This window comes from Aythya fuligula, chromosome 5 (assembly GCF_009819795.1).
Source record: "Aythya fuligula isolate bAytFul2 chromosome 5, bAytFul2.pri, whole genome shotgun sequence".
NCBI classification, from domain to species: Eukaryota; Metazoa; Chordata; class Aves; order Anseriformes; family Anatidae; genus Aythya; species Aythya fuligula.
The window spans coordinates 58384764-58411178 of NC_045563.1; the positions used below are offsets into that span (position 1 = coordinate 58384764).

The 26415-nt window shown below is 38.2% G+C and overlaps 2 protein-coding genes across 2 annotated transcripts in view; one reads left to right on the top strand and one right to left on the bottom strand.

Moving 5' to 3' along the window:
- The first annotated feature begins 3308 nt into the window (after window positions 1-3308).
- Window positions 3309-16651, top strand: EIF3M (eukaryotic translation initiation factor 3 subunit M). The gene is made up of 11 exons (XM_032189167.1): window positions 3309-3391; window positions 3547-3679; window positions 4745-4883; window positions 5195-5318; window positions 5843-5937; window positions 10397-10480; window positions 11843-11942; window positions 12368-12449; window positions 15200-15343; window positions 15882-15942; window positions 16366-16651. Exons 1-11 carry the CDS (start codon window positions 3350-3352, stop codon window positions 16484-16486), a joined length of 1125 nt encoding a protein of 374 aa, XP_032045058.1. The 5' UTR covers window positions 3309-3349; the 3' UTR covers window positions 16487-16651.
- Window positions 16652-17429: 778 nt separating this feature from the next.
- The window catches only part of CCDC73 (coiled-coil domain containing 73), a 54413-nt gene continuing 45427 nt past the window's right edge, over window positions 17430-26415 (bottom strand). The window contains exons 17-19 of the mRNA XM_032188558.1: window positions 23793-25346; window positions 20875-21008; window positions 17430-17636 (exon numbers count right to left, since the gene is read on the bottom strand). Of these exons, the coding sequence (XP_032044449.1) occupies window positions 17430-17636; window positions 20875-21008; window positions 23793-25346 (1895 nt within the window). The remainder of the gene's footprint in view (window positions 17637-20874; window positions 21009-23792; window positions 25347-26415) is intronic.

Consider the following 26415-nt stretch of genomic DNA (forward strand, 5'->3'; position numbering starts at 1 on the left):
CCCTAAAACCTTCCTTTTTCAAAAGCTGTCTGTTGCTTTCAAAGAGTTATTGCCTTCAGAAATATTGCTTTTACATTCGAGGCAGGCAGGACAGAATACTGCTTCTTCAGACTCCATCTCTCTGGCCTGGCTACGGAACCGAAACAAAACCCACCCGGTTTACAGCCAGTGCCGGTCAAAACTCATCTCCTGCCTTCAGCAGCCGAGACCTAGCGGGATGCTTCCTTCCCTGCCCGTGCACGCACCGGGCACGCTTGCGCCCACGCTTGCGCTCCCCCTGCCCCGAGGGGCTGCAGGGCACTGCCCCAGGCTCCGCGCTCCTGCTGCAGCCCGGGCGGCCTCTGCAGGGCTCTCTGGCTCCCCAGGCAGAGCCTTATCCCCATCCCCGGCCGGTTTCTGCACTGCCTTCCCAGCCTGCAAATGGCATTATAAACAATTGCCTCGTTCCCACAGAGATGTCATTATTCCAATAAAACTGAAACCCATTCTTCTACCACATCCTCTTTACATCGGTAGTCTCACAAAACGCATACTGCCCCTTTTATATTCAAAGTGGACTTCCTGATGCACAAGTTCAAACTCCAGCTATCATCTATCATCTTAATTCTTCTGGGACAAATAAAGTATCATGCAACATACCATATGTGGATATTTCAGCAGAGCTCTTTAGAGGCATATCCTGTCTACTCCGTGTGATCAATGGTTATTTTATGTTTGTGTATTTAGAATAATACGTGGCAAACCTCCATCTGGGTGCACTACCTTAATAAAAAAATAAAAAAAAAAAAAAAAAAAAAAAGACATTAAGGTTGGGAGTCAGTTCCTGATGTGACTTGAGCCATTTCTATACTCTAGGGCATCTGAGACTTCTACAGAGGAATCTCAGATAGCGTGTGTAGCCACGCATGATGTCCTAAAACATAAACTGGCACTAGACACATATGTCAGCACCTGAATCTCCCGAAGGGCTGGGGCACCCCCATTCCCCAGTGCACTAGATGCCAGGTTACCTTTGTTCTCACAGGGCTCTGTTAGGCAGCACTCGATGAGAGTCACCTGCACTTTAAAAATACTTAAACACTCTGAAAATCAAATCCCACCGCAGATTAGGCACACAAGGGAGAGACGTGTATGAATAACTTTCAGATATACGTTGTAGATAATCAGCGGTATTACTGCTGATCTACATATTACGAAAGAATTGTAACACTACCAATTGGCATTAAAAACAGCTTTAGCAAAGACACCTCATCGGTTAAAGTAGCGTTATTACAACAGAAATCCTTCCTCGACTAGAGTAAATTTGTTTGCCAGGATTTGCATAGTAGAAAATTTAAGAAAAATTAATCTTGTATTATTTAAAAGTAACACAAGCTTGTAGATGAGCCAAACCAATGTGATTCCTGAACGCTAATAAAGGCAATGTGGGCCCTTAACAGGCGGAATGGGCTCAGTGCTGTGGAAACACAGAAGCAGGTGCTAGAGCTGCCCTGCTTTTTGGACTGGGAAACTGACTCCAGGTGTTATTTGGTCATGTTTGTAGGCGGGAAAAGAGGGGGGTGAGATTGTACTCAGCAGTCTTATTAACTTAGGGAATTTAGGTAAGTTTTTAAGATGGCTTTATTTCTGCAAGATATACTGGATATAGCAGTAATAAGGCGATGCGACTAATAATTAACTACTAGTTAGCCTTTAATAAAAGGTTGAAACTGCTAGTGTTTTTAACAACTCCTATGTGCTTTATATAAAAGTTGTATTAGAAGTATTTCCTGAAATGTTTGGTGGGGTAGAATAAAAAAGGGTTTTGAATAGAATCACCTTATGCACATTAGCTATGATCCAAATGTGTAGAACTCTGAGTACAGAGCCAAAAGCCATAAAGGCTGTGCTGAAATCCCACAACATTCCCTCAAACTTTGGATTGAGACTTTGCTGCAAATTGCCCAGTAATTCCATGACAGATTTTTTTTTTTTCTGTTCAGCTTTTTGTAGAAGGGATGGAACTTCCACTTCCCAGCCAGTGAAGCCGAATTCATAAAACTTTGTTTTACTGAAGAAGAAAAAAAATTCATAAGGAATTTCCATGACAACAAATATAGGACATGCTATTTTTAAGCATTTTCTAAAGAGTTCTCCTTTAGTCTATAAATTCTTTGAGTTCATTGTCAATTGCTGGCTGTTCCTAGTCACCTTTCAACATATTGGCACAAAGGGTATGAAACTCTGTACAAACTCCAAGGTTGCCATCAATACTCAAAGAGCCTCCCAAGTTTGCATAAAAGATTCCTGAATACAGACCATTGAGAATATCAAATATCAATGCTAAAGTCCCTTTTTAATCGTGTTTCCTTATTTATTGCTAAAATCTAATTTGTAAAGTTGGGGCTAGACGAGTGTTTCACTAACAGCCAAGTCCCTCTTTGCCAAACGGCCTTAGCACACAGTGGTATGACCAATAACCACCTAACTTTTTGCATACTGCAGATTATTTATTTAAACTCTTCAAGCATAAAACACCACCTCCAGCCCCGGCACACTATATCTCATCTGGTTATTTTACATCGGGGACCAGGCTTTACGAAACGCTGTCTCAGGAAGGCAGTTCACACGTTCTAGTGCAAACAATGCCAAACACAGCACCTGTGTTTGGCCGGCAACCCCGGCTTTAACGGAGAGATCAGTTCAGAGCTTTTTTCCTGGCGCTTCAGAACTCCATTCCTGGTTGTCAGGTGCTATTTCTCTGAAGGAGCATTTCAGTGGTTCAATGGTTTTTAGAGCAACGAAAAGCTCCGTAAGTACTTTTTAGCAGTACCGTTACGTAGCAATACGAGGCTATCTGAATCCTGAATGACTCAATGTTTTTTAGAGTAACGAAAATCTCCATAATTACTTTTTAGCAGGACTCTTACGTAGCAACGAGAGGCCACTTGTGAACCTTTTGCAGTAGGAATTGCTCAGCTCTTAGTTAACAAGTCTTTGGAAATGTATTAAGGCAGGCAGTTGCGACTAAGGGCTTTTTTAAATGCCTATTAAACACTAGGCGCATAGCGTTTGACTATATTTTTAAATGCCTATTAAACACTAGGCGCATGCCAGCGAGTTGGAGACACAGGGGTAGCAGCAGGGCAGCCCCGCTCCGTCAGGGGGACGCTGAGCGGAGCCCCTCAGGCAGCGCCTCAGCCCCAACGGTCGGTGCGGGCGGGAAGGGGCGGCGCGCGGCGGCTCCTCCCGCCCTCCCCTTCCCTCGCCGTGTGGGGAAGCGGAAGCGGTGGGGCCCCGGCAGGCCCCGCTCCTTCCTTTCCCTTCCCTTCCCTTCCGTGCCGGCGGCGGCAGCAGCAGCAGCGGCGCCATGAGCGTGCCCGCCTTCATCGACATCACGGAGGAGGACCAGGTGCGGCCGGGGGAGGGCCGGGGATCACCGGGGGGAGCTGGGGATCGCCGGGGGGGCCGCGCCGGCTCCGTCCCCGAGCGCCCGGTGCGGCGGAGGGGGGCTGTGAGGGGCTGGGCCTGCTCGCAGCCAGCGCTGTGTGTGTGTGTTTGTGGCAGGCCGCCGAGCTGCGCGCCTACCTGAAGGGCAAGGGCGCCGAGATCTCCGAGGAGAACAACGAAGGCGGGCTCCACGTCGACCTGGCGCAGATCATCGAGGCTTGCGACGTGTGCCTGAAGGAGGACGACAAAGGTGTGCTCCCCTGATAACCGCCGCGGGTCTGGCTTTAATGGCTGTGGTGCTGTGTGGCAAATATAGCAATAAGAAACAAGACTGTAGACGCCTGTAACCAGAAGTATTAAGGCCTGAGCATTAGTTGGTTAATATTGTCTGGAAGCACTGGGGTCTCTCAGCAGTCAGTACTGGTTTTGAGCTAGGATATAAATCCTTAGAATCCACACTGCTATGGGTTAGTGACACTGATACTGCAGGAGCCCGAAATGATCTTTCTGTGCTGATACAAAGTTCCATTTAGAACTTCTACCTGTAAAAATGATTGCTGATTATTGATAATAAATGTTTGAAAGAATGTAGGGTTTATCTGAGGAATACATACAATTATCTTTCATTTTGCCTCTTAACTGTAGGCAAATGAGTATGAAATACTGGGGAACCTTATCGCAGTGCTGTCTGATGTTCAGGTGTCATTAAGAGAAATAGATATTTGCCATGTGTGTTGAATTTTTTTGTTGTTACACTTTCTGTAACTGATACCTGGGCAGGCTGTGAGCAGAATACCTCTATTTGTGCAGCATGTAATGCTGTACTTGAAACAGGCCACAGAGGCCTCTGCATGTGCTTTGTTCTTCTGAGCACTTTTCCTGTGGTTTGGGTTTCCCTTGCACTGAGCACTAGGTTAGGATCCTTGCTTTAAAACAGTTTTCTAGATGTGCAGGGGAAACCCACTGCTTTTTTTAAAGGCCAAAACCTGAAGCTCCCCTGCCTTCTCTTCTGGGTGAACAGAGAATTTGAAGCAAGTCAGATGCCAAATGCCAAATTCTGTTTTTACCTGGCAGTGTAAATTCTTGTTTTAAATTGAGACATGTTAATAAGAGACCACATCTCTTGATCTCTTGAACCAAATCTCTTGAACATTCTGATGAATATCCACATTGGTTATGTTGGCATCTTAGCCCTTACAGTTCATGCCAATGCTAAATAAGCGTTCCCAGCAGAAGGAACTCTACAGCACAAAATAGCTATTGATGATGGTTGCTGCTGGCAATTTTAAACAGCTGTGTATTTTGTTTTGTGCAGATGTTGAGAGCGTAATGAACAGTGTAGTTTCTTTGCTTCTTATCCTGGAACCTGACAAACAGGAAGCATTGATTGAAAGCCTGTGTGAGAAACTAGTAAAATTTCGGGAAGGAGAGCGCCCATCTCTCAGACTGCAGCTGTAAGTATTCCACAGAGAAGCTGAGATAATGGTGTCTTGCAAAGTAATCCTTCCTCTAAAGAGAATGGATTGTTTCGTGTGTCTCTGGAAATGAAAGTGTGGGGTGTCTGTTGCAGGAAGCACAGAATTTTTGGCTTCTCTGCCACGACCTGTTATAAAACTGAATGCTGTTACAATTCTTCATGGACTTAAGGTGTTGCCAGGTGCTTTGTGTGTGCTACCACGCATCTGGACAGAAACTTATTCTGCGCTCCAGTGAAGATTCTCTAAACCTTTTAAACTCAATTGTTTGTTGTTTGTTTGTGGTTTAGACTGAGCAATCTCTTCCATGGCATGGATAAGAACACTCCCGTGAGATACACGGTATACTGCAGCCTTCTTAAAGTGGCCTCCTCGTGCGGTGCCATCCAGTACATTCCAACTGAACTAGATCAGGTAATTAATTATGGTGGTGCATCAAGTTACAGCCATTGTATTAACAGTGTTGCATCTCACTAAGTATTAGTCAGAGTTGATACAGGCCATTTTTTCCTGCTGTAAATTGCTAGACACTACTGAAATAAGAAATGTAGAACATGACTTCTCACCTTTTAAAGGTCTGTGTCCAGAATCTAAATCGAGGTGCTGTTTATTTTCCATCTCTGATGCTGAGCATAGTTAGATGTGTCCGATTCTTGTAATGAAAGCGAGAAGCTTTGATCAGGAATTGGGGCAGCAAGTTCTTGTCCCTTCCTCTGGAATCAGAATGTATAGGAATCACACGGAGAGCACAGGCATCTGGCCTTGTCATGGGAAAGCTTCCAGGCGCTGCATGGGGAGCCTGAGAGACAGAGGACCCACAAGAGAAATCTCTGTGAAAGATCTCTTGAATCCTTTTCTGCTTGAGAGTTAATTAGGAGTATTTGCAGTTTGTTGTTACCTTTTTTCCAATGCTTCCTTTTCACTTGTATTCTCCTTAGGTCCGAAAATGGATTTCTGACTGGAATCTCAGCACAGAGAAAAAGCATACTCTTCTGAGACTGCTGTATGACGTCCTAGTAGACTGCAAAAAGAGGTATAAAAAAACAAGTAATAACTGCATCTTAAATCAATCTATTGCAAGTGATTTTTAGTAAAAGTGTTTTTCGTGGCATTTTAAAATGAACCTGTACTGATAATTCAGTCCTAAGGTACCCTCTTTTTTTCTGTTTTTATAAGCATTGTTGCATTAAACCAGTTTTTGAAGTTAGTAGTGAATTAGCTACAAACCATAGACTCCCAAAATAAAACTATTCCTTTCTATAAATACTAATCTTCAAGCATTGTAATGTTGTGCCAAGTTTATTATTTAATTGCACTTTTGACATTTTAGTGCATGGTAGTGCTATCTCTTAATGATGTTGGGAGGCTTATCAATCACAGTTAACAGGATCGGTCTTCTGTATAAACATTACCTTTAGGACAAAGCTTTCCACTAGTCATCAAAATTAATGTCCGCAGAATACCTGCTCGACCATTTTAAATCATTTTCCTGGATCCTAAGAGGTATCTTTGATCTAACAAACTTGGCAGACCAGTGTCTTCTGGCATGCAAAATAATGCTGTGCGTACTGAGCCTGTTAATTAGCGTAAGTCTTAACCGAGAGCTGTCATCAGTTTATCTCAAGTACCTGATATAGTGTATCGAGTGCGTTGGCCAGGGCTGTTGAGATGGGCTGGTACTTAGAAGTGGTTTCAGCATGTAGTTCCACAGCTGTTTCAGCCTATCTAAATTGACCTCACTGTAATTTGGGGGGGGAAGCAGCTTTTCCTATGCTTGCACAGCGTTGTATTGCTGCAGACCCGTTCCTGTCCTGTCCCTCCATGTACTGGAACCAGTGTGTGTGCAACTGTACGTGGATTGCACTAGGGAGGTGACTTGCTGAAAAAAAAGGCATGTGTGGAGCTGTTGTAGTAGGAGGAAAGTTTCTTCTGGCAGGAGAGTTAGCTTATTTGGGCCTGGTGAAATTGTAGCCTGGAAATGCTGTGTCAGCATAGCCGGATCGCTTTTACCTCACCTCCATTTAGGGATGATTAATGGAGTCGTTACACTGTGAGTTATGTTACTGCGATTTCCTGTCGCTAACATTAAAATGCTTTTGTACTGATAGTATTTTATGAGATTTCAGAAATATCAATCAGATCTTGTATGTGGCATAGCACTTAGTTTATTTTAGAAATATGCTGGTATTCCGTAATGCTCGTACTCTAAACGCTTGGTTTACTGAGAGGTTTTAACTAGTTTAATTTCCATACTTCATAGCTAACTATTTTTAGGTCGTCTTGTTATCAAATCTGTGGATTAAACTCGTAACTTTTGTTTTCAGTGCTACTAGTAACCTTGCTACCAAAGTTACTTTGTAGTTAACTGCCAGATTTCATTAATAAAAACACAACACTGCTCACCAATAATAGGTGACATTTTTTAAATTAGGCATTTAAAAACTTTCACTAACTCTGTAATATATTACTCCTGCACTCAGTGTCCTTACCATCTGTTGCAGTGAGCTTTGCACTGAACTGAGCAGTTTTTCAGAGCACTTATATTTCTCTCCAGGAAAGAAAACAAGAAGTGACCCTAGCACCTTTGACCTGGTTCATTCTCCTGGATCAGTGGGCAGTATTTGCTGTAGTATGGGAAACTCACAGCAGCATTCCAGCTTTCGCACGCAGGAATGTTGCTCTACCTAGCAGTTTGGGAAGATAAGGGGGAACTGAAAAATAAGCAATAAAAATCCTACCTCAGTTACCACGTTGATTTATAATAAAGGAAAAAACCCACATTGTTGAAAGCAATGGGATTGGTTTTTTTGGTTTGTTTTATGTGGCAGAAAAGATGGCTTTCCAGACCTAATAGACTTTCTCCAGTGGATAGCTCAGAAGTGAACAGCTTGTGAAAAGTAGATACACAGATGTTAAGTTTGTTGTTCCTTTTCCTGCAGTGATAAGTGAAAGCTTGTTTTATTAAATCTTTTCCAGTCACTTTCTGGTTGAAGTTTCTTCTTAGTGATGATCAAAATCATCTTGATCTCTTTGAAGAAGGATTCTTATCTTTCCCATGATCAACTGAAGAAAAATTGGTGGTGGTGGCTGGAGAACAGATGGCTGCGGTGGCTTGTTTCTGAGATCTGTATTTGGTAGCTGAACTTTGCAGGAGATTAGTTACTTTTGCTGCTACTTATGATCCTTGTCATAAAGGTTCTGTAATAGCTTTGTGCCTCAGCTTTAATATGCAGCATTTTCCTAGCTGTGTTGGTATGAAACTGCAAGGTAACGCAACCTGTTTTCCAGGTGCAAGTGAAGTTTTGCAGTTTTCCTGCCATTGACCTGGCAGGATTCAGACTGGGGTGAGTCTTGTCCAAGTTTACATTCAGACAGGTCTGGCAAGTCTGGTTATTTAGCTGTCTTGCTAGAAAAGCGTTCACACTTAAATCTTAAGTGAAATCCATGCTTAGCAATGAGCTTTGGTGAAATGATGATCTGTATCACTGCCTTAAACACCCTAATTTATATTACTAGTCTGACACTGAATAGAGTAAGATGAAATAATAAAAGGAATAGAAGAATTCTGGTGTATTCGCTGAGGCTTACAAGGCTTTAGCACAGGAAGTTTGGGAGTGATTGTCTTGTAGCATTCTGATATTTCCTAGAAATACAATATGCTGCTTCTCCCCCTTCAAAAAAGGGGGGGGAGGGATTGCAGATTTCATTTGAAGTGAGTGAAAAACAGAGTTTTAACTTTTGCTACCAAGGGAGGGAGAAGAGGAGGAAAGTTCCAGAAATCTAACATAGTTTGGAGTATATAAGTACAAAAATAGAAAATTTATATTAAATGTGGGGACTTATATTGTTAGGTCGAATAGAACATCAGCTAAGCCTCTTTGTTTGAATCCCTCTATAGTGCAAGTCCTATATTAAAATGGTTCTTTGTCTTCGCTAATTATTGAGCATTGATAAGGCTTCACTAGTGGAGAAATCAGACTGTTGTAGACTGACACACATGCAAATATTTCTTGCATGTGTAAAACTGTCTGTGTTCAATTTCACTGATACAAAGCTATCAGTTCTACACATCAGTATCAGTTGCTGCAACAAAGCATAGGCCAACCTCTTTAATGGCAGAATCTAAATATTTTGGTCAAGGTTTCTGTTCAAAACCATTTGGGAATAATGGCTAGCACCTGTAAAACTTCTCTGCCTTTGGTACAAACTGTCTTTTTACTCAGTGGACATCCAGATTATATATGATACTGTTTGTTTCCCGTGCTTTGCACTGCACATAAATGATATCTGCCGAATTTTCTAGGAGCACAAAACCTCACCCTATAGAGAAATTGCCAAATAGCAATACTGAGAGTTGTAAAATTAATATCCATGTGAACGTAGTCTTTGGACTATAAAAACCATGCTAGCTTGTGCTGCTACGTAGGATAAACCCATATCAGCATGGAAAATTGTGTAAGTCTATCAGGCCACACTTGTGTACAGGTTTTGGCTGGAGTACAGTTAATTTTCTTCACTGTAGCTTGTATAGGCAAGGCTGCTTTATCTGGAGTTGAGTTGCTTTCAGGGAAGAGTTCAGCTTTACATTATAACTCACAGAGTGATATCCAGCCTTACTGAGAAAGTATTTCTGTCTAAAGGGGACCCCAAGTATGCGTGCAGAAAAGCAGCAGAACACTTGACAGTCTGTCTATATTCACTGCATGTGTTTTTTGCTGAAAATTTTGTGAAAAAGCATGAGAAGTTAGTGTTCTCAATAGTGGTGAGAACCACTGCTTGAAAATAAATCTAAGTCAGTTAAAATTACAGTATCTGTCTTGGAGCTGGTTTGCAGCAATGTCAAGGAGCTATTTAAAGAAATCATCAGGGCAGACAAGACTGTGGGTTTACTCAGTTTTCTTCAAATGAATGCTTTTTCTAAAAGCTGTCTGTCAAACCAATGTTGGAAGCTGCTTCCTTTGCAGCAGCCTAAGACAATCTAATTGCTGGTTGTGTAACTTCGTCAATGAAATGAGCAGCTCTCGCTCTGAATACTTGGAGAGAATCTGTGAACGAAGAAAAGGGAGCTTTTACACAGTCACTTTTCTGACCATAAATATTCTTTAAGATATGCCATTTTACATCTGAAATAAACTTTGCAGTGCTACTTATTCTGCAATGATTAAATCCAGATGTGCATGAGAAGAGCATTCTAGTGAACCATATAAAGCTGTTCCTAGCTCAGAGAGCTTTTTCCATAACCAGCAGGTAATTAATCAATTTAAGAGAATGAAATGAAGGGTGAAGATAAACATTTTGTAGAACAAGAATTGAAAGAATACATCTAGTTAATTTGTTCTCTCCACTAGAATTAAAATGGATCATCTACATCTTTTCAAGTGTAACTTAATTTGACCTGTAACATCTTAATGGAATTAATCAAATATTTGAGTGTCTTGTTTGAACTTTTTTTTCCCCAGCAATCCTGAGTTAACTTTGTTTTTCTTTCATAGCGACACTGCAGCAAAAGTAATGGTGGAGCTATTGGGGAGTTACACAGAGGACAACGCTTCCCAGGCTAGAGTTGATGCTCACAGGTAGTGCTGACTTCCTAGTTCCCTTACGTGGCTTTTTCTTAATTGCTGAATTACGTTGATTGCCTTACTATTAAAGAATATTGCATGTCCTGGCAGGCAAGGGCCCTCCCATGGCCCTTTTTCTATAGCATAGCTGACTTGATAAGGAGTTTATCTGTGCAGCCTGCGGTAGGTTAGCTTGTTTCCAGGCTGTCAGGTTTACTCCACTGCAAAAGTGTGCAGGCATACTTGTGCTCACCGCTGAGAAAGAGCAGCCTTGCTAAGAAGGTTGTTTACATCAACTCTGTTATCAAAAGTTTAAAAAAATCTGAAAAGATGTCAATTCCTCACTGATTATTTGATTATCTAACTTAAATACTTTTTTTTTCAAATGGCACTTTCTATTGAAAATAAATTCTTGCTCTTTGCTATGGGCGAGGACTAAGGATGTGAACTGCACAGAAATAAAATTACTTGGTGGACATGCTGGCAGTGAAGATGATTCTTAATTTACTTTCCCCACAGGACAAAATGTGTAAAAGCTTATTTTCATGTTCTGTCTGTCGTTATTACTCTTAGGAATTAGATATTTAATAAGTCATGTAGATATTCTGGGTGTGTAATAGCTTACACTTGAGCAGCAGGAAGATGAAATGACTCATTTTGAAAATTAGAGCGTCTCCATAAGTAAATGAAAACTTGAATGGCTACCACTGAGGCCTTTTTACCTCTGAAAGAACGTGTGTACTCTGGGTTTGCTACAGCGCTGCCTCTGTGCAGACTAGGTTCTTCTGGATGCATGTTATGTGGTAGGGTCATGGTCTAGGCCATTGGTGCTAGTGTAGCACTGACAACCTTCTAATGTGCTGCCGAACAAAAGCTTTCATCTAGAGTTCTAGAAACACTTTAGGAGTGTTTATAGTCTGGAGCTGCAACTGATAAATCATAGGTCTTGCAGTGTTTGGTACTGAAGATTTCTCTGCTTTGTGTCACATGTTCCAAGTATAATTAATCTTCCTAAACGACTTAATTCTATGAAGTTTTAGGAGAACAGTAAAAATACCACAAGGAATGAAGATCTGGCTGGAAACAAATGCATAGATGGAAACAGAAGGTTGATCTGTAGCCTTACCACCTGGCAAATTTTATTTGTGATATTGGGCAAAGTACTAACAGTTCCTGTTTGTTTGTTTGTTTGTTTGTTTTTCTGTTAAACGAAAATTAAAGTTACCTAGGAATGTGATACGCCTTATATTTAAGAATAGTTGAAAACCACAGAATATTTCCTAGAAAATCAAGAAAAACAAATTGAATTGCATTTAATCATAAAAATGTGTATTGTTGTAAAAAAAAAAACAAAGTAAAATCTCCTTTTCTAACTAGATGCATTGTGCGAGCATTGAAGGATCCAAATACCTTTCTCTTTGATCATCTTCTTGCCTTAAAACCAGTCAAATTTTTGGAAGGAGAACTTATTCACGATGTAAGTAACTTTGATTTTAGTAAGTTGGTTTGATACCTATTGAGTGCCTCCTTTACTGGTTTCTTTGGAAATTCATTAAAGTAGTTGTCTGTTGGCAATCTGCAATGTACTTTTTTTTTCGCTTTTAAAATTTTTTTAAAATGTTACATGTAAAACGTAGCGTGGATAATAGAACATTCCCCTTTAGAAGCATCAGAGTTACAAATCCTGTCTTTTCATGAGTTCTTGTGGCAAAACTACCTTTCAGGTCTGAGAAAAGAAAGCACAGCATGGGTTGCCCTTGGCTGGTGGCAGCAGCCAGAATTTTAACTTTCTTTTTGCATTTGTTTTTCAGTTTAATAGTAAAGTGGTGTTTATATATCTATCCGTGCAGCCCTCAAGAAGGGAAACAAAATGTTTAAACTGTTCATATGCTTGTTTTCTAGCTTTTGACAATTTTTGTAAGTGCGAAACTAGCATCCTATGTCAAGTTTTATCAGAACAACAAAGACTTCATTGACTCCCTTGGTAAGTTTTCAAATCATTATGTTTCTGACTGTTTACATGGTTTAAGATAATAGAACCCACAAACTGTTTCAGTTTCAACAGAAATACTGAAGCCAGAGAATTTTAATGGGATTTTTTTTTTTTAAACACTGGATTAGAGTTTGTAGAGTCCTGCTGGTTCAGAAATGGACCATCTAAAAACTATGGCTTCTTATAGTAGGACAAGCATTAGAGGGGTTTGGAAGATGACTATTTTCTCCTAACTTCTTTTCACGTAATCCTTTTGGGGGCGAATTTGTAACACGTTGCTACCCTAGGCTAGGTCAGAGATTACAGTTTTCCAACAAAAACAGCAGCTGGTATAAATCTTTTTTATGATCAGTAAGTTTACAACAGCAAATACTTTTCCTGAATGGTAAGGTAAAACATGCAAAGTACAGTGTGTGCGTGCACGCGTGCGCTGATGCATTAGACCTAGCAAGCCACAGTCTGTCCCAGTTAATTTGTTTCATCACATGAAGCAATGTGATGGAATGTTAATGTCAGCACCCTCTTTATTTACACACTGTGGAAAAAAGGAGTAGTAATTAACACTTTGACACTCCCCCGTTGATGTGTAATTGACTGTTTCAAAGGAGCACTGGTTCATAAGCTATTGCATGCATTAAAATTACGTTTTTTATATTCCAGCTTTTTAGGACAGGGGTCAGTGACAATGCAGAAATTGCTCAATGATGCAGATTTTTTTATTACTGCATTAAGGTTTTGACATATTGGTAATGAATAAATGTTTCCATAAAAATCTGATTTTTTTTTTTTATAACTTTGATTTTGAAATGACATTTGAACACTAACTGAATGCATTTGAAGAAAGGCACGGTTTTGCTAAAACCAGGTTTAGTGCAGCCTTCTAACACATGCATTATTTTGTTTAATGGAGTGTGGTATAATTCTGAGAATAATTACCTTCAGAGCTTTAAAATGCTGGTACTTTAGGTATTAAAATGATGGAAACAATGACTTTTTTGTGGATAAAATTAGCAGCAAGTTTCTGGTAGTTTGTAAATGTGTATACGGGATAAGCATGTCTTTTGTCTTTTTATTTGAACATGAGTTGTGGGAATATTTTATGCTTTTCTTTCTTAGGGAAAAATATTTTTTGTATTGTACTTATTTTTGTGTGTTGAAATGGCTCGTTATTTGCTGAAAAAGTATTTAATAATTAAAAAAATGTATGCAATATAAGTTACACATGGGGTAGCAAATGTATGTCGTGCAATAGTCATGATTTATTTTGCATTGCCTTCTTGTATCTAGGTTTACTTCTGTGAATATACAGTCTGTATTTTAAATATATCTGATATTCACATTATTCTGGTGAAATCCTTAGATACCAGTGTAACTGGTTTTGAAATACAGCCTTACTTAAACTTACCTTGATTTCTCACCTCCTTTATGGTATACTCAGGACATTTTGAATGTCTTCAAGGCAGAGATTCTGAGAGATCTAGAGATGCTAGAGGCCAAGGTAGAGATTCTGAGGCAGTTCAGACCTGAGTGCTAGGAACTTGGTTTACTTCTTCCAGTTATGCCTTTTAAAAACAATAGCAATTTGGTACAGAAAACAACACAATTAATTGATGAGACATTCTAATATTCTTTAAAACACCTAGATCTATTCCCCCCAAAATAAATATTTTAAACGATGCTCCTTTTCTGGATCAGGGCCAATTAAAATGTCTATGAAAGCTGTGCAGTGAAGGCTCCTACAGGTGGCATCAGTTTGTTACAATTTGTTGTTTTATTAATGCTGACAACTTAGGCCAGCAGTAGCATTATCTGTGTCAACTGGATCGCCCTAACATGTCCACATTTAATCTGGTATTATCAGCAGTCTTCTTCAGAAAGTTAATCAGCATCTCATTTGCATTTGTTAATTAGGGTTAATGTGTGCTAATTGATTTTTTCGATGCTTGTAGATTTCCATTAAACCCAGTTAGGTATAGTTTCTGATGCTCCTCATTTATATGAATTATGGTGATCACATTTTTGTTGAATTGGTGCCAAATAGGGAGCCTGCATCATAATTACAGCTAATTAACACAACATGATGTCCTCTATTAATGTGCTTTCCTATTAGAGTACGGATGTTATAAATTCCAAACTTAAATATTTACTGAAGCAACGTAAGTGCTTATAACGTCATTCCAAAACAAAACGATTGCTGTTCATTTTAAAGAAACTTCCAGCAAATCTTAGTTGGTGCCTCAGAGAACTTAATTAAGAAATGCCTTGGCTCATCCATGTGTCTTAACTCTGTTTACCTAAACTTTTTCAGTAAAACAGGTTCTGATGTAGATGTGCAAGGTTCAGTTTCTTGTGCTACTATTCATACTATCATGTAACAGATGAACAACTTCTACTATCTGTTCATATGCACTTGAAGATCACACTTTTGGCACCCTAGATGCCACTCAGTGTTTTTATACTCTGGTATAAAGTTATTCAGTGTCTAAGCATGTGTTTATGGGAGAAAAATGTTGTGTTGATAAACCACTACAGAGTTGTTGGGTGTTTCTTTTTTAAGCAATCAAATTAAAATGAGTGGTGCTGTAGGAAGGCTTTGACATCGCCAGATATTTTTCATTTGTTTTTGTGCTGTTATTCTTTCAAATGATGTAACTGAAAAAAAAACTTTTATCACTTGTACTCTTTCCATCTAAATTTCTGTTATGGTGATGTTCTTCCTGGTTATCTATACTTCTACATAGGCTTGTTACATGAACAGAATATGGCAAAAATGAGGCTACTTACTTTTATGGGGATGGCTGTAGAGAACAAAGAAATATCATTTGACACAATGCAACAGGAACTTCAGATTGGAGCTGATGATGTAGAAGCATTTGTTATTGATGGTAAGAACTGTAACAAAGCACTTTACACAATGCTAATGAACCATACCTTTTATAGTCTTCAAGGCTGGTGTTAAATATGCAGAGAAATACTTTTACATTTCTGTTCTAAGATAAATATCTGTAAAATTTTGTGTTTAAAGACATGCACAACTGCTGACACTTCTATGAGTGACTTTTCCTTTTGTTGATAGATATATTTCAGATAATTCTTCATAGAACTAATAAATTGTTTGCAGATTCGTCATCTGGTTCTGTTTGCTGTCATTAAAACAGGATGTGTTTGTAGGGGAGAGAAGTTTATAAAACTATGCAGGATATTGCTTTAATAGATTGGCATCAAACAGTGAAGATACATGTATGACCTTCATCTTGTTACATCATTTTGCTTTTCTGCCTATTGGACAAAAAAAAATCAGTGAAAAATATTAACTGTTTTTTTTCAAGTTGTATTGATACAATCATAAAGAGGTTTTATGCAATTTAATACCTTAACGCTATCTTGAAAATACTGCTCAAAACAGCATTGCTTTTTTTGCAGCTGTAAAGACAAAGATGGTATACTGCAAAATAGATCAGACACAGAGAAAAGTAGTTGTCAGGTAAGACAATTCTTCATAGCATTTTGTGGAACTTAGTGTGTTCTAATTATTTCACTTACAGTTGTAGAATATTTTAACTAGAAGCAAGGTATTGTTCCTATCAGTTGCTGGTAGTTAAATAGTTGCTATTTATCATAATTTTATTAAAGCTCAGACTGAATGTGATTAGCTTATTTAATGAAAGAGTCCTATTTTCCAGCACATTTCATTTAATGACCTAATAGTGACAAGAATACTAATGACTGTTGTTGCTTTAAATATTTGGGAAGGCTACAGATTTCTGTAGCTGATAAAGTGCAGCCCTTTGTATACAAAAAATAAAATTTCCCTATTCATGTATGAGAGCAAAGTAATGCTATCAAAGAATTGCTAGGTGAGCATGACATCTAATAATCATCTTCTAATTTTGTTTTACTTCTCTAGTCACAGCACACATCGGACCTTTGGAAAGCAGCAATGGCAGCAATTGTATGACACTCTAAACACCTGGAAACAAAATTTGAATCAAGTGAAAAACAGTCTCCTCAGTCTCTCAGACACTTAAATGACCTAGAAATGTCTTACTGCAGATAATTTTTATTAAAAATTTTGACAATTTGTGAACACTTCTAAAATGTATGCAATTGGTTTATAGAAGCTAAATATTTTAAATTGAAACCAAAAAAAGGCAATAAAGCTAACAAGGGAGAGTATCTTCTGTTGATTTTTATTCTATAATTAACAATATATAACATTAGCAATAGCAGTTTCTTTTGTTATTGTTATTTAAGTTCATAATATGAGGATCTTTCTTTGGCAAGAGGTGGGGAAATGAAGGGAGGGTAATCAGAAAAAAGTGTGTGTAAATAATGTGAAACGAGAGCTTCCCTCATGCCCTAAAGGAAGAAAAACATGAATGAGTTAAAAGTGAAACTACGAAGCAATATCTGCTGCCATATCTTTGAATCATACCGGATGCTTTAGTGCTGAAAGAGGTATTATTTAGACAATATTTAAATAATTCTGTAGTAGAGGTAAACAGACGATTTTCTTCATCTGCCACTTAGAGTAGTTCTAAGTTATTATAAATGTTTATAGGAGGAGCCATTGTATTTTGAAACAGTTGCAGTGGATTGTTTGAAAACTGAGTGAGCAGTCTGAGAAAGAAACCAGATTGAATTATTTCAGTCAAAAGTTCTTCAGAACAAGAAAGAGAGGAATGTTAAGCAATAGTTTAATATTACTTACAGGTTTATTAAAACTTGTGAACTTTTAACTTCAGGCAAAACTTGTAACAAGTTACATGCAGTTGACTGCAGAAACAGAACTAACTTTTAGTAGGAATTCCACCATTTTTAAGCAGAAGAGGTCTATACTTTGTATTGAACATGAAAGCACAATGAATACATACCATATTCTATAGGAATACCTTTACCACTCTGGTTTATGCAAGTGATTTATCTGTGCCTAACAGACACATACATACTCATAGCTGCTGCCACTGTTCTTTATTCTCTGTCTTCGTGTTTTCTTTTTCTTGATGAACAAAGTCTCTCCAACTGGAGGAATTTCTCAATTTCTTGTATTTGATTTTGTATGTTAGAATTATGAGTAGAACAGCTGCCTTCATCTCCAAGCATTCTTTTGCTTTTTGCTGGAGTTACAGTTACCTGAGAAGACTTCTGCTCATGTGAAGCAGTAAATCCTTCTTTCACCTGACAGAATAAAAATGTAGCAGTTAATAACCAAAGAAGTCAGATACAAAGGTTCAGATTGTATGCTTAATGTTAGCAAAATTTGACAAGGAAATGTGAACAGAAAAATGAGTCAATTGCAAAAAGTTTTATTTGAAATGCATATTTCAGCTTTAATCTTGAAGGCTTAATATACTTTTTATAAACCAAAGCTTAACATAAGTCTTAGTACAGAAGAGTCTTATTTAAAAATAAGACAATCCTGCCCTAGAATGCAGACTAGCAAAATAAATAGTTCAATTAAACAGTTTAATGTTGCAATTGACATTTCCATTGCTATGCAGTCACTTGATTAACAAAACCCAAAATCATGAGGTTTATAGTGTTAACTCCCTTTCTGCTTAGCTTTACAGATTAGAAAGTGAACACCATTATTTGCGGTAAGGTCTGCAACCAGGTGCCTTTGTACGTTGAAGATCTTGTTCTCCGAATAGTTTGTTAGTATTTCATCAGTATTTCGTATATACCCTGATCAAGCACATGACCACAGAGTAGGGAAGCAGTGCAATCGTGCCCCAATCAATTGTAAGCCATGGTCCTTGGTTTTAGCAAACCTGTCTTTAACTTAGTACATATCTATTTCCATTAAAGAAAAGGAAAATTAAGGCAGGAAGATGTGTAGTGGGACAGCATATCATTAGGTAAGCTAATAATTAGTAAGTTTTCCTTCCCTAGCACACAAGCATTTCTTTAAGTTTGAAACACTAACAGTAAACAATGCAAATTGTTCAGTTAACCTGTTGCACCTACAATGTTATTGCCATGCTTTTGGTTCTGATACTTGGTTCAGCAGTGACTAATCTCTGTTTCAATGAGGAAGTAACATCCAACCTGTTAATTCCACTGTTGTTCACGTACACTCTCCCATTCTCTTCCCCCCCCAAAGGCCTCAGACAGAAACAGATGATACTTCACTGCAAATCACTGGTCAAAATGCACATGGGACTGCATCTACAGCCCCTGCAGCCCCCTACACATGGAGCTGCATCTGTGCTAAACTAACTATCCAAGAGAAAATAAACCTTTAAGTCTTACACATGGCCAATGAAATAAAGCCATGCCATTTTACTAGGATTTTACTGAAGACACCAAACATTTAGACCTCTTTTTGGAGAAGTAATTGCAACTAGGTAACCTGTATATATAAACCCCATTGTCACAGACTAATATTAGAAAAAATCAATGTCAAACTAAAAATCCTCAGCATTTTCACCATGAAATACAAGTAAAACATAATGCATCTTACTGCCCATGCTGAAGAATATGGAAGGTTCTCTTTAATACCGTGGCAGATGCATAAAAACTTATATTGCTGAATAGCAGGGCTACATGGTTAATGACTTGTGTGTAAACTGAGCTCAGCACTCTTGTTCATCCTTACCTTGGGGCTCGGGCATATGCAGATTAATACTTAAAACAGTTCTTCATATTTTTACTAGAATTTCAAATACATCTGTAGCATTTCTTTTTATTTTTTATTGGTTTAGTGTTGTGGTTTGGTTAAATGGAGTTACCCAAATGGAAGAAGGCACAAGTCTGCTCTAGCGATGAATGTACAGTCAGAACAACTCAGCTGAGCAACGAAAATGACTGCTGAGCCTATGTTTAATCTCCCCAAAGCTTTTCTGTATCAGTCAAATAGAATGACAAATTTAAGAAAAGGAGGTGCTAGAACAGCACCAACAGACAAAGGAAGGAGCAGGCTGCAATATCACAGGCTGAGACTTCAAGTCTAATCTAAGGTTAAATCAGCAAGAAACTGTTCTTGTCCGTCTCAGCTTTTACTTAGCCTGTACATAAGAGCTTTAACTTGTAGATGACAAAAAGAAAATAACCACAATCAGAAAATGAAATACAACTTCTTACTAGCTGTAAATTAGGAACTTCAGTCTACTCCTTTCCAAAAGTTCTCAGTTGAGAGTGAGGGAGAAACAAGCAAGGAAGAGCAAGAGTTTTAATTCCTGAGCAAGAACTTTAACTGATCAGTTCCTGGCTCCACCTCAACGAGAAAAAGCAGGAGACGTAGTAAGTATCACCATAATGTTTGGTATTCTCTGAAAAATCCACCTCATTGTCATTCCCAAATGTAGTCTTATTGGGAAAGTTGAGCCTTTACACTTCTTAATTTCAGAGAACATGAATGCTAGTAGCACTAAAGAGAACTGATTCAGTCTCCTGAAGTCAGCCAACTGGAACAGGCTGCCCAGGGAGTTTGTGGAGTCTCCTTCTGTGGAGATATTCAAGGCCCATCTGGACGCCTACCTGGGCAGCCTGCTCTAGGGAGCCTGCTTTGGCAGGGGGGTTGGACCCGCTGATCTCTCGGGGTCCCTTCCAACCCCTACAGTTCTGTGATTCTGTGAATTTTGTCATCTGAAAACACTATATGCCCTAATCTCAAACCTCACCCAGAAGAGGCAGCTGTAACTACCTGAGAAACTGTTCTAGAACCTCTTCTGGAGAGGAAAGTCAATTGCAGTTGTAAGTTAATTGTATCACTCTTGAATGTTATGTTTAGTATTAGGTCAAGCCCTAATACAGCAATTAAAGCTGTTCAAGCTCCACACAGAGTAGGAGAGTTTAACAGATCTAAACGCGCAGTGTGAGCCATCGGTAGCATCACTCTGAACAAACTTGTCTAAGTGGGAAAGAACAGCTTTCTTTTTAATTATCCACTTTTACACATTTGTATAATGTCGTGCTAATCAGTAAGATAACATAAAATATGGCATTAAGTAACTGCTGTCGTGGAATAAACTGATAGGGTCTCATTTGTAGGTATGCTGAGTTTTTAGCTGATTCTTTTAAATAAGATATTCCTACCAAGTAATAAAGGAAAAAATGTCTTTGTAAAATGTCTTTGTACTTCTACATGATACTTCCCTCCCCCCCCCCCCCCCCCCCCTTTTATTTAAACTCCTACTTTTACTACTTTAGGTGATGATTTTTATTAAGGTACACAACGAACTACCCACTTCTTCCCCTCCCAAACAGGCTGGTTAGCATCTGTTTGATTCATATGCTGCGACTTTTTCCTGCTGCTTTCTATCAACCTTAATTGTGAAAAATGGTGCCTTGCTGCCCTTTTGATATTATTTTGGAGATTGACTCAGCCTTAAAGTATCCAGATGCGTACAGTTGTACAAATATCTGTGGAATTAGCTCACTGAGGTCTGGTCCGCAATATTTTTAATTGACTTACGTGTTCTGTGGGAAAAGAAGAATCATAAAAAGTCTTTGCTGTAGCATTCCATTCCTCACTAGGGTCTCCCTGGGGGTCTCGGTGGATACTAGAGGTACTCAAAGTGTCGGCAGCTCTGTTAGAACTGATAGAACCTGATTGACAAAAAGGAAATGGTAACAACTGCAATTTAGTCTCTAGGCACTAATTGTAAAGCAACTAAATTTCTGGTTTACCTCTGATCTTAAAAAAAGACATACCACTCAAGTATTTTTTGTCTTAATTCACCAAACCTCTGTTGCAGGCTTTTACCTTTTTTTTTTTTTTTTTTTATTTCACATAATTGTGTGTGTATGTATACTTAATATTCTAACTGAAGATGCCTTTTCTCAAAGAGCACATCTATAAAGACCCCCACTTTCTGATGATGATAATAAGATACATAACTACTGCCATCCCGACATCATATTACAGGATGACTTGAAATAAAGACATTCTAAATGCAAAGGTGTTTAGAAAGACACAAAACATCTTTTAGATAAGGAGTCTTCTAGTAAATAGATACACCTGATTTCATGAAATCAGGCTATAGTTATCTACTAAAGGTAAAAAGGACAGATAAGTAGGTGAAATGTAGCAGAGCATAAGGCTCCAGTCCGGCGGAGGCTTTATGTACTACCAGCAGATTCTGTTGAAACCACCAAACTACCTGCAGGATGAAAACATACACATACCAAAATCACTCATAATGCAAACAGGAGCTGTTTTGTCACTACACAGATGCCCATCAATTACTGGTATAATAGTAAAATCATTACTTAGCTATAAAAATATATTTTACCTCAAGTCTGTGCAATGTAGTTGATTAAGAACAGATTTTTTTTTTTCTTTTTTCTTTTTTTTAGGAGGGGGAGGATTAACAGGAGCAGAAGCAGGTGGGAAGAGAGAAAAAGGGTTTGGGATTTGTGTTTGATTTCTTTTTCAGTGTCTTCCCAGGAAGATTCTGACCATTCCCTACTCATTTCTCTACTCGGTACGGCATAGCTGCTCCCTGCAACCAGAACTGTTGTATAAATAGCAGATTTTACATTTTGGTTAGGCCATAGAAGGGATTCCCTCTGACAGGCTTACAGAATTCCAATGCTCTTCCCATCTGGGAAAATATTTTGAAAAAATACACAACATATATTGGGAATTGCAGTGCCAAGTGTAGCACAACAATTAATTCTTTGGTGCCCTGTCAGTAAGATTTTCTACTCTCCAAGAGGTGCAGGATTCAGAGAGGCCAGCAAACAGAAGTAGGGACCTATATAAATTAGGCAGTACGATGAGAGGGAGAGGCAGATCTGGAACACAGCCCAAGATCCTCAGCTGGGAAGTTTTGCCAGAATTAAAGAGGTCTGGTGACTGTACTGGTCACTAGGCAACTCGTTTGTGGTATTAGAGTCATATTCAAATCCCTGCTGGCTCCTTTGGATGAACTTGTCAGACTCACTTCTTAGAATTACTCTACTTTGCATACAAAAAGGTGTCTGGCAAGAAAAGAATAAACAATGCATGGAAGAACTTCAAATAGTGCAATCCTTTCTTCCAGAGAAGATCCAGAAAGAATATTACAACTGTGCATTTTTCTTGAAACTGCTACTGAAATTCACGTTAATGAAATACTAATGTGCCATCTGAGATCAGGATTCTGCTACCTTGCTACTTTCATTTTAGTGACAGAGGCTCATCTGAAACTGAGCTTCAAATAATCGTGTGTATAGAAATAAACACATGCAAGAGACCAACTACAGAAACAAGATCACCTATAAACTTCAAATCATAATACGTGAACAATATTAGGAAACCAAACTGATGGTTTTCCATCTCACTGCCACTGGCTGCAAAACCAAGGGGTTGGCTTCCATTCTGTTCACACACTGAAGGGGCGAAGTACAAAACACTACATCAGCAAAACCTGAAATAGATACAAACACCCTACACTGCAGGCCTAGCTCTTTTGGAAAACATCTAAGCAACCAAAATGCCATTTTTCAACAAAAGTAGGGCTTTAATTTGTTCCAGAGGATAACAGATTGTCTGTTTTTTTTAAGCTTACAGCATATACCTGTTCAGAATAGAATTCACGTATAAGCTTTATTTTGAGAAAGGAAGGCAGTGCTTAAAATACCTTTTACTCTGTCCAGTTACTGAAGTAGAGGAATATCTACAAATATTTTGAAGTCATTTTACTGTGGATATAGAAATGTTTTTATTACTTTGGTAAGAGATTGAGTTTTAAAATGGCATTTTTAGTAAATAAATACAGGAGTAATAGCACTAATCTTATTGCAAAACAAATCTAAAATATAGTTCTTCCTGCATTTTAGTAATGATGTATAAATGTGGAATAAAATGTTTATTTTTATGAAGGCAAAATATTGCTCAGCAAGTAATCACCAAGTGTCAACAACAAAAGATGAAAAACCTCATCGAGAACTCCCAACAGCCTAGTGTGATTTACAAAGCTTCAGAGAATAATCTTTCACACATTCAGATGGTTCTGAGTGTCCATCTGAACTGAAGATGCACAATAAAGTATATAAATACACACCACATTAGGGTTTCAAATGCCTATAAAATTCCATTACACTGCTTTTCTTTCACTAAGGAAATAGGAGAAAAAGTTGATTTAATCAATTGATTTAAATTGATTAAATAAAAAAAAGCTACTTAGCTGTATTTATACTATTAGATTTCTCAGGCTATCTTTCATCAATCAGTTTTTTTGTGTGGGGGGGGGTTTTGTTTTGTTGTTGTTTTTTTTTTTGCCACAAAAATGACAACATGTTTTCTAATGCTACACTACTTAAATGCAGGAAAAAAAAAAACACTTTTTTTTTTTTTTTTTTTTTTAATCTAGTCAATACGTACTTCAAAGCATGCTTTTTTCTTACCTAGTCCTTTTTCTCTCTTGGCAACGTTTTCATCGGGACTCTGACATTGTGCTTTTGAAATAACCTTTCTGTTTTCCACTAGGCATGGTAGTTTCTCTTTCAAAATGGGAGGTTCTTTGGCAGCTGAAGTCCATGTAACTTGACTTCTCATTTGATTTACTCTTGAACAAGAACCAAGGTCTAAAAAACTGAAGTATACTGGAGTTTTCTCAGCTTTTTTATCTGAAGTTGAAAGATCAAAGGATGACCTTCCACTTACATTTACTAAATTTCCAGATGTTCTCATGGGTAAAGAGCATGATTCTTTCAGGTGACCCTCAGCAAACTTCCTTCCTGGAACTGTACTGTGCAGTGATCCTTTTTTCTCTTTTAACAATGCATTATTTATTGAATTATCATTAATCTCCAGGGAATGTCCATTCTTGATGAACTGTGTCTGAATATCATCATTAAGTTTTTCACATAGAAAAAAATTTTCTGTACTAATTCCATCTGTTGCGACTTTATGAGCAGTTATTTCAAGATCAGCAGCCTTTACTGGAGATACAGCTTCAGCATTCAGCGTGCATGTATTTGTATCACCTCCTGATTGCTCAGTACTGCCTTGTTCAGTTTGTTTGCTGCGCGTATCATCCACATTTATTCCTCTGTCTACTTTTTCAGGGCATAAATTTGAAGTACCTGTAACAGGCATATTACTACTGTGTTCTTTTGCAGCAGCACTGGCACTTGCATTATTACAACAAACAGAGGGTGTATTTTGAGCATCAGTAGCTGGAAACCCAGTACTCCTTAGTGCACTATTTCTGTTCATGTTTCTGTCTTTGTCATTGTAATTTCTTTCTTCAGCATCTACATCTGTCTGTTTAAAAGGAAACTTATTTCTGTGCAAACCACTCAGCTTTAACAAGATCTTTTCTGTTCTATGTAATATGTTACCTACATAATTATCACTGTCCAGCAAGCTACATTTCTGGTATTCTGTCTGAGAGTTCTCCTTAGCATAAGGAAGGATGCCAAAATTGAATTCTTTCGCTTGATGATTATCGGTCGTTCGCTCACACACAACATTCTTCTCAACGCAGGAAACTGCTTCAGACTCTTTTTCAGATGCTTCAGACATAAGGACACTGTTGTGCTCTATAGTATTTGATTGTTTGTCTGCCTCAGTACAAATTGATTCGTGTGTAGTATTACACAATTCTTGCTTACTAAAATGGGCATCTTGACTCGCATTTTGCTCATAGAAAACTGTGTCAGTGCTGTCTAAAAATACCTTTCTCGTTTCTGTGTGGCATGCTGCCACTGGATCAGTGCTGTCCTGTAGCTTTTGTTCTAAATTCGCATTGCTTTCCTCCAGTAGCATTCTATGTGTAGTTCCTAGATTTTCTGCTTCTTTGCACTCAGCGACATGTATTTCAGAGGTCTGTCCTTGGGTAATTAAATCAGTATCTGTGCAGAGGGTATTCCTGGGAGAAACCTCCCTTTGCTTTTCTTCATAATGGCTAGCAACATTAATTTCATCCTTAAAACTGTTTTCAGGAACTTGTAAATCTGTTAAAGTGTATTCTCTAGTTAGCAATAGATGATGAAGAGGTTAAATAAAGCAATGTTTTCACAGTTTAAAGCTTCCAAATATAGTTTCAAGGTTAGTATCAATACAGATTTTTCTTACATTAGAGCAATATTTCAATACACATACAAATAAAGCAAAAAATTGCTGAAGACAAATATTATTGTAATTTATAAAATACTTATAGCCTGTTCAAATAGAAAATATATTAACATTCCATACAGTTTAGTCATGGATTATATTGAATATATATTGAAATATTTCCCAATTGGTATTTGCCAGCCTTATTGAAAGGGTGTTATATGAAACTATAACACGCTTAATCAACCCATGTTTGTCTAACAAAGTTTGTCAGTGGTCTACTACTGTGACTATTTGTCTTTGGTTTTTGGAAATGGCATTTCTAGCTAATAAAAACCAAAACAGAAGCCAAACCCAATTAAGCAACTATGTTCGTACCAAAAGCAATCTCCTACAACTTGATGGCAGTGAGCCAGTGAGGAATAACTAAAGCATTTCAACATCAGAAAGGTGTTTTCTGAAAAATACGCTTGGATGCTATGAGCACTGATCCTTTAAAGCAATAATTTTACAGTCAATAATCTTTTAAATTTCCACTTACCTTTGTTACAATTTTAGAAACTAAGCATTAAAGACTTAAGTACATTTTCTTTAGGCTTCAAAAAAAATACTTAGTGGAGTTATAAAGTACTTTGGGTAGGAAAGTATTATGTGTTTATCAAAATATTATTCCCCAGGAACAGACTTTCACTTTCATGTGCAGGGCAAGCAGTCTTGTGCCCATTTTCATTGTTTTATGGGAAAGGGAAGTTCTTCCTTGTTTTTGCTTTCGTACACTTCTAAATACATAGTTCGTCTTAACCCTTACTCACTTCTGAAATGGCATACAGGAGAAGGTATTGCAACAGCTTGAGGAGTGACAATACACAGATCTAACTTTATGTCCCAGGGCAGCCAGCAGAAGTACTGTATTTTCATTCAGAGCCTTGTGAGTTTATCACAGATTAGCATTACTGACACCAAGAATTT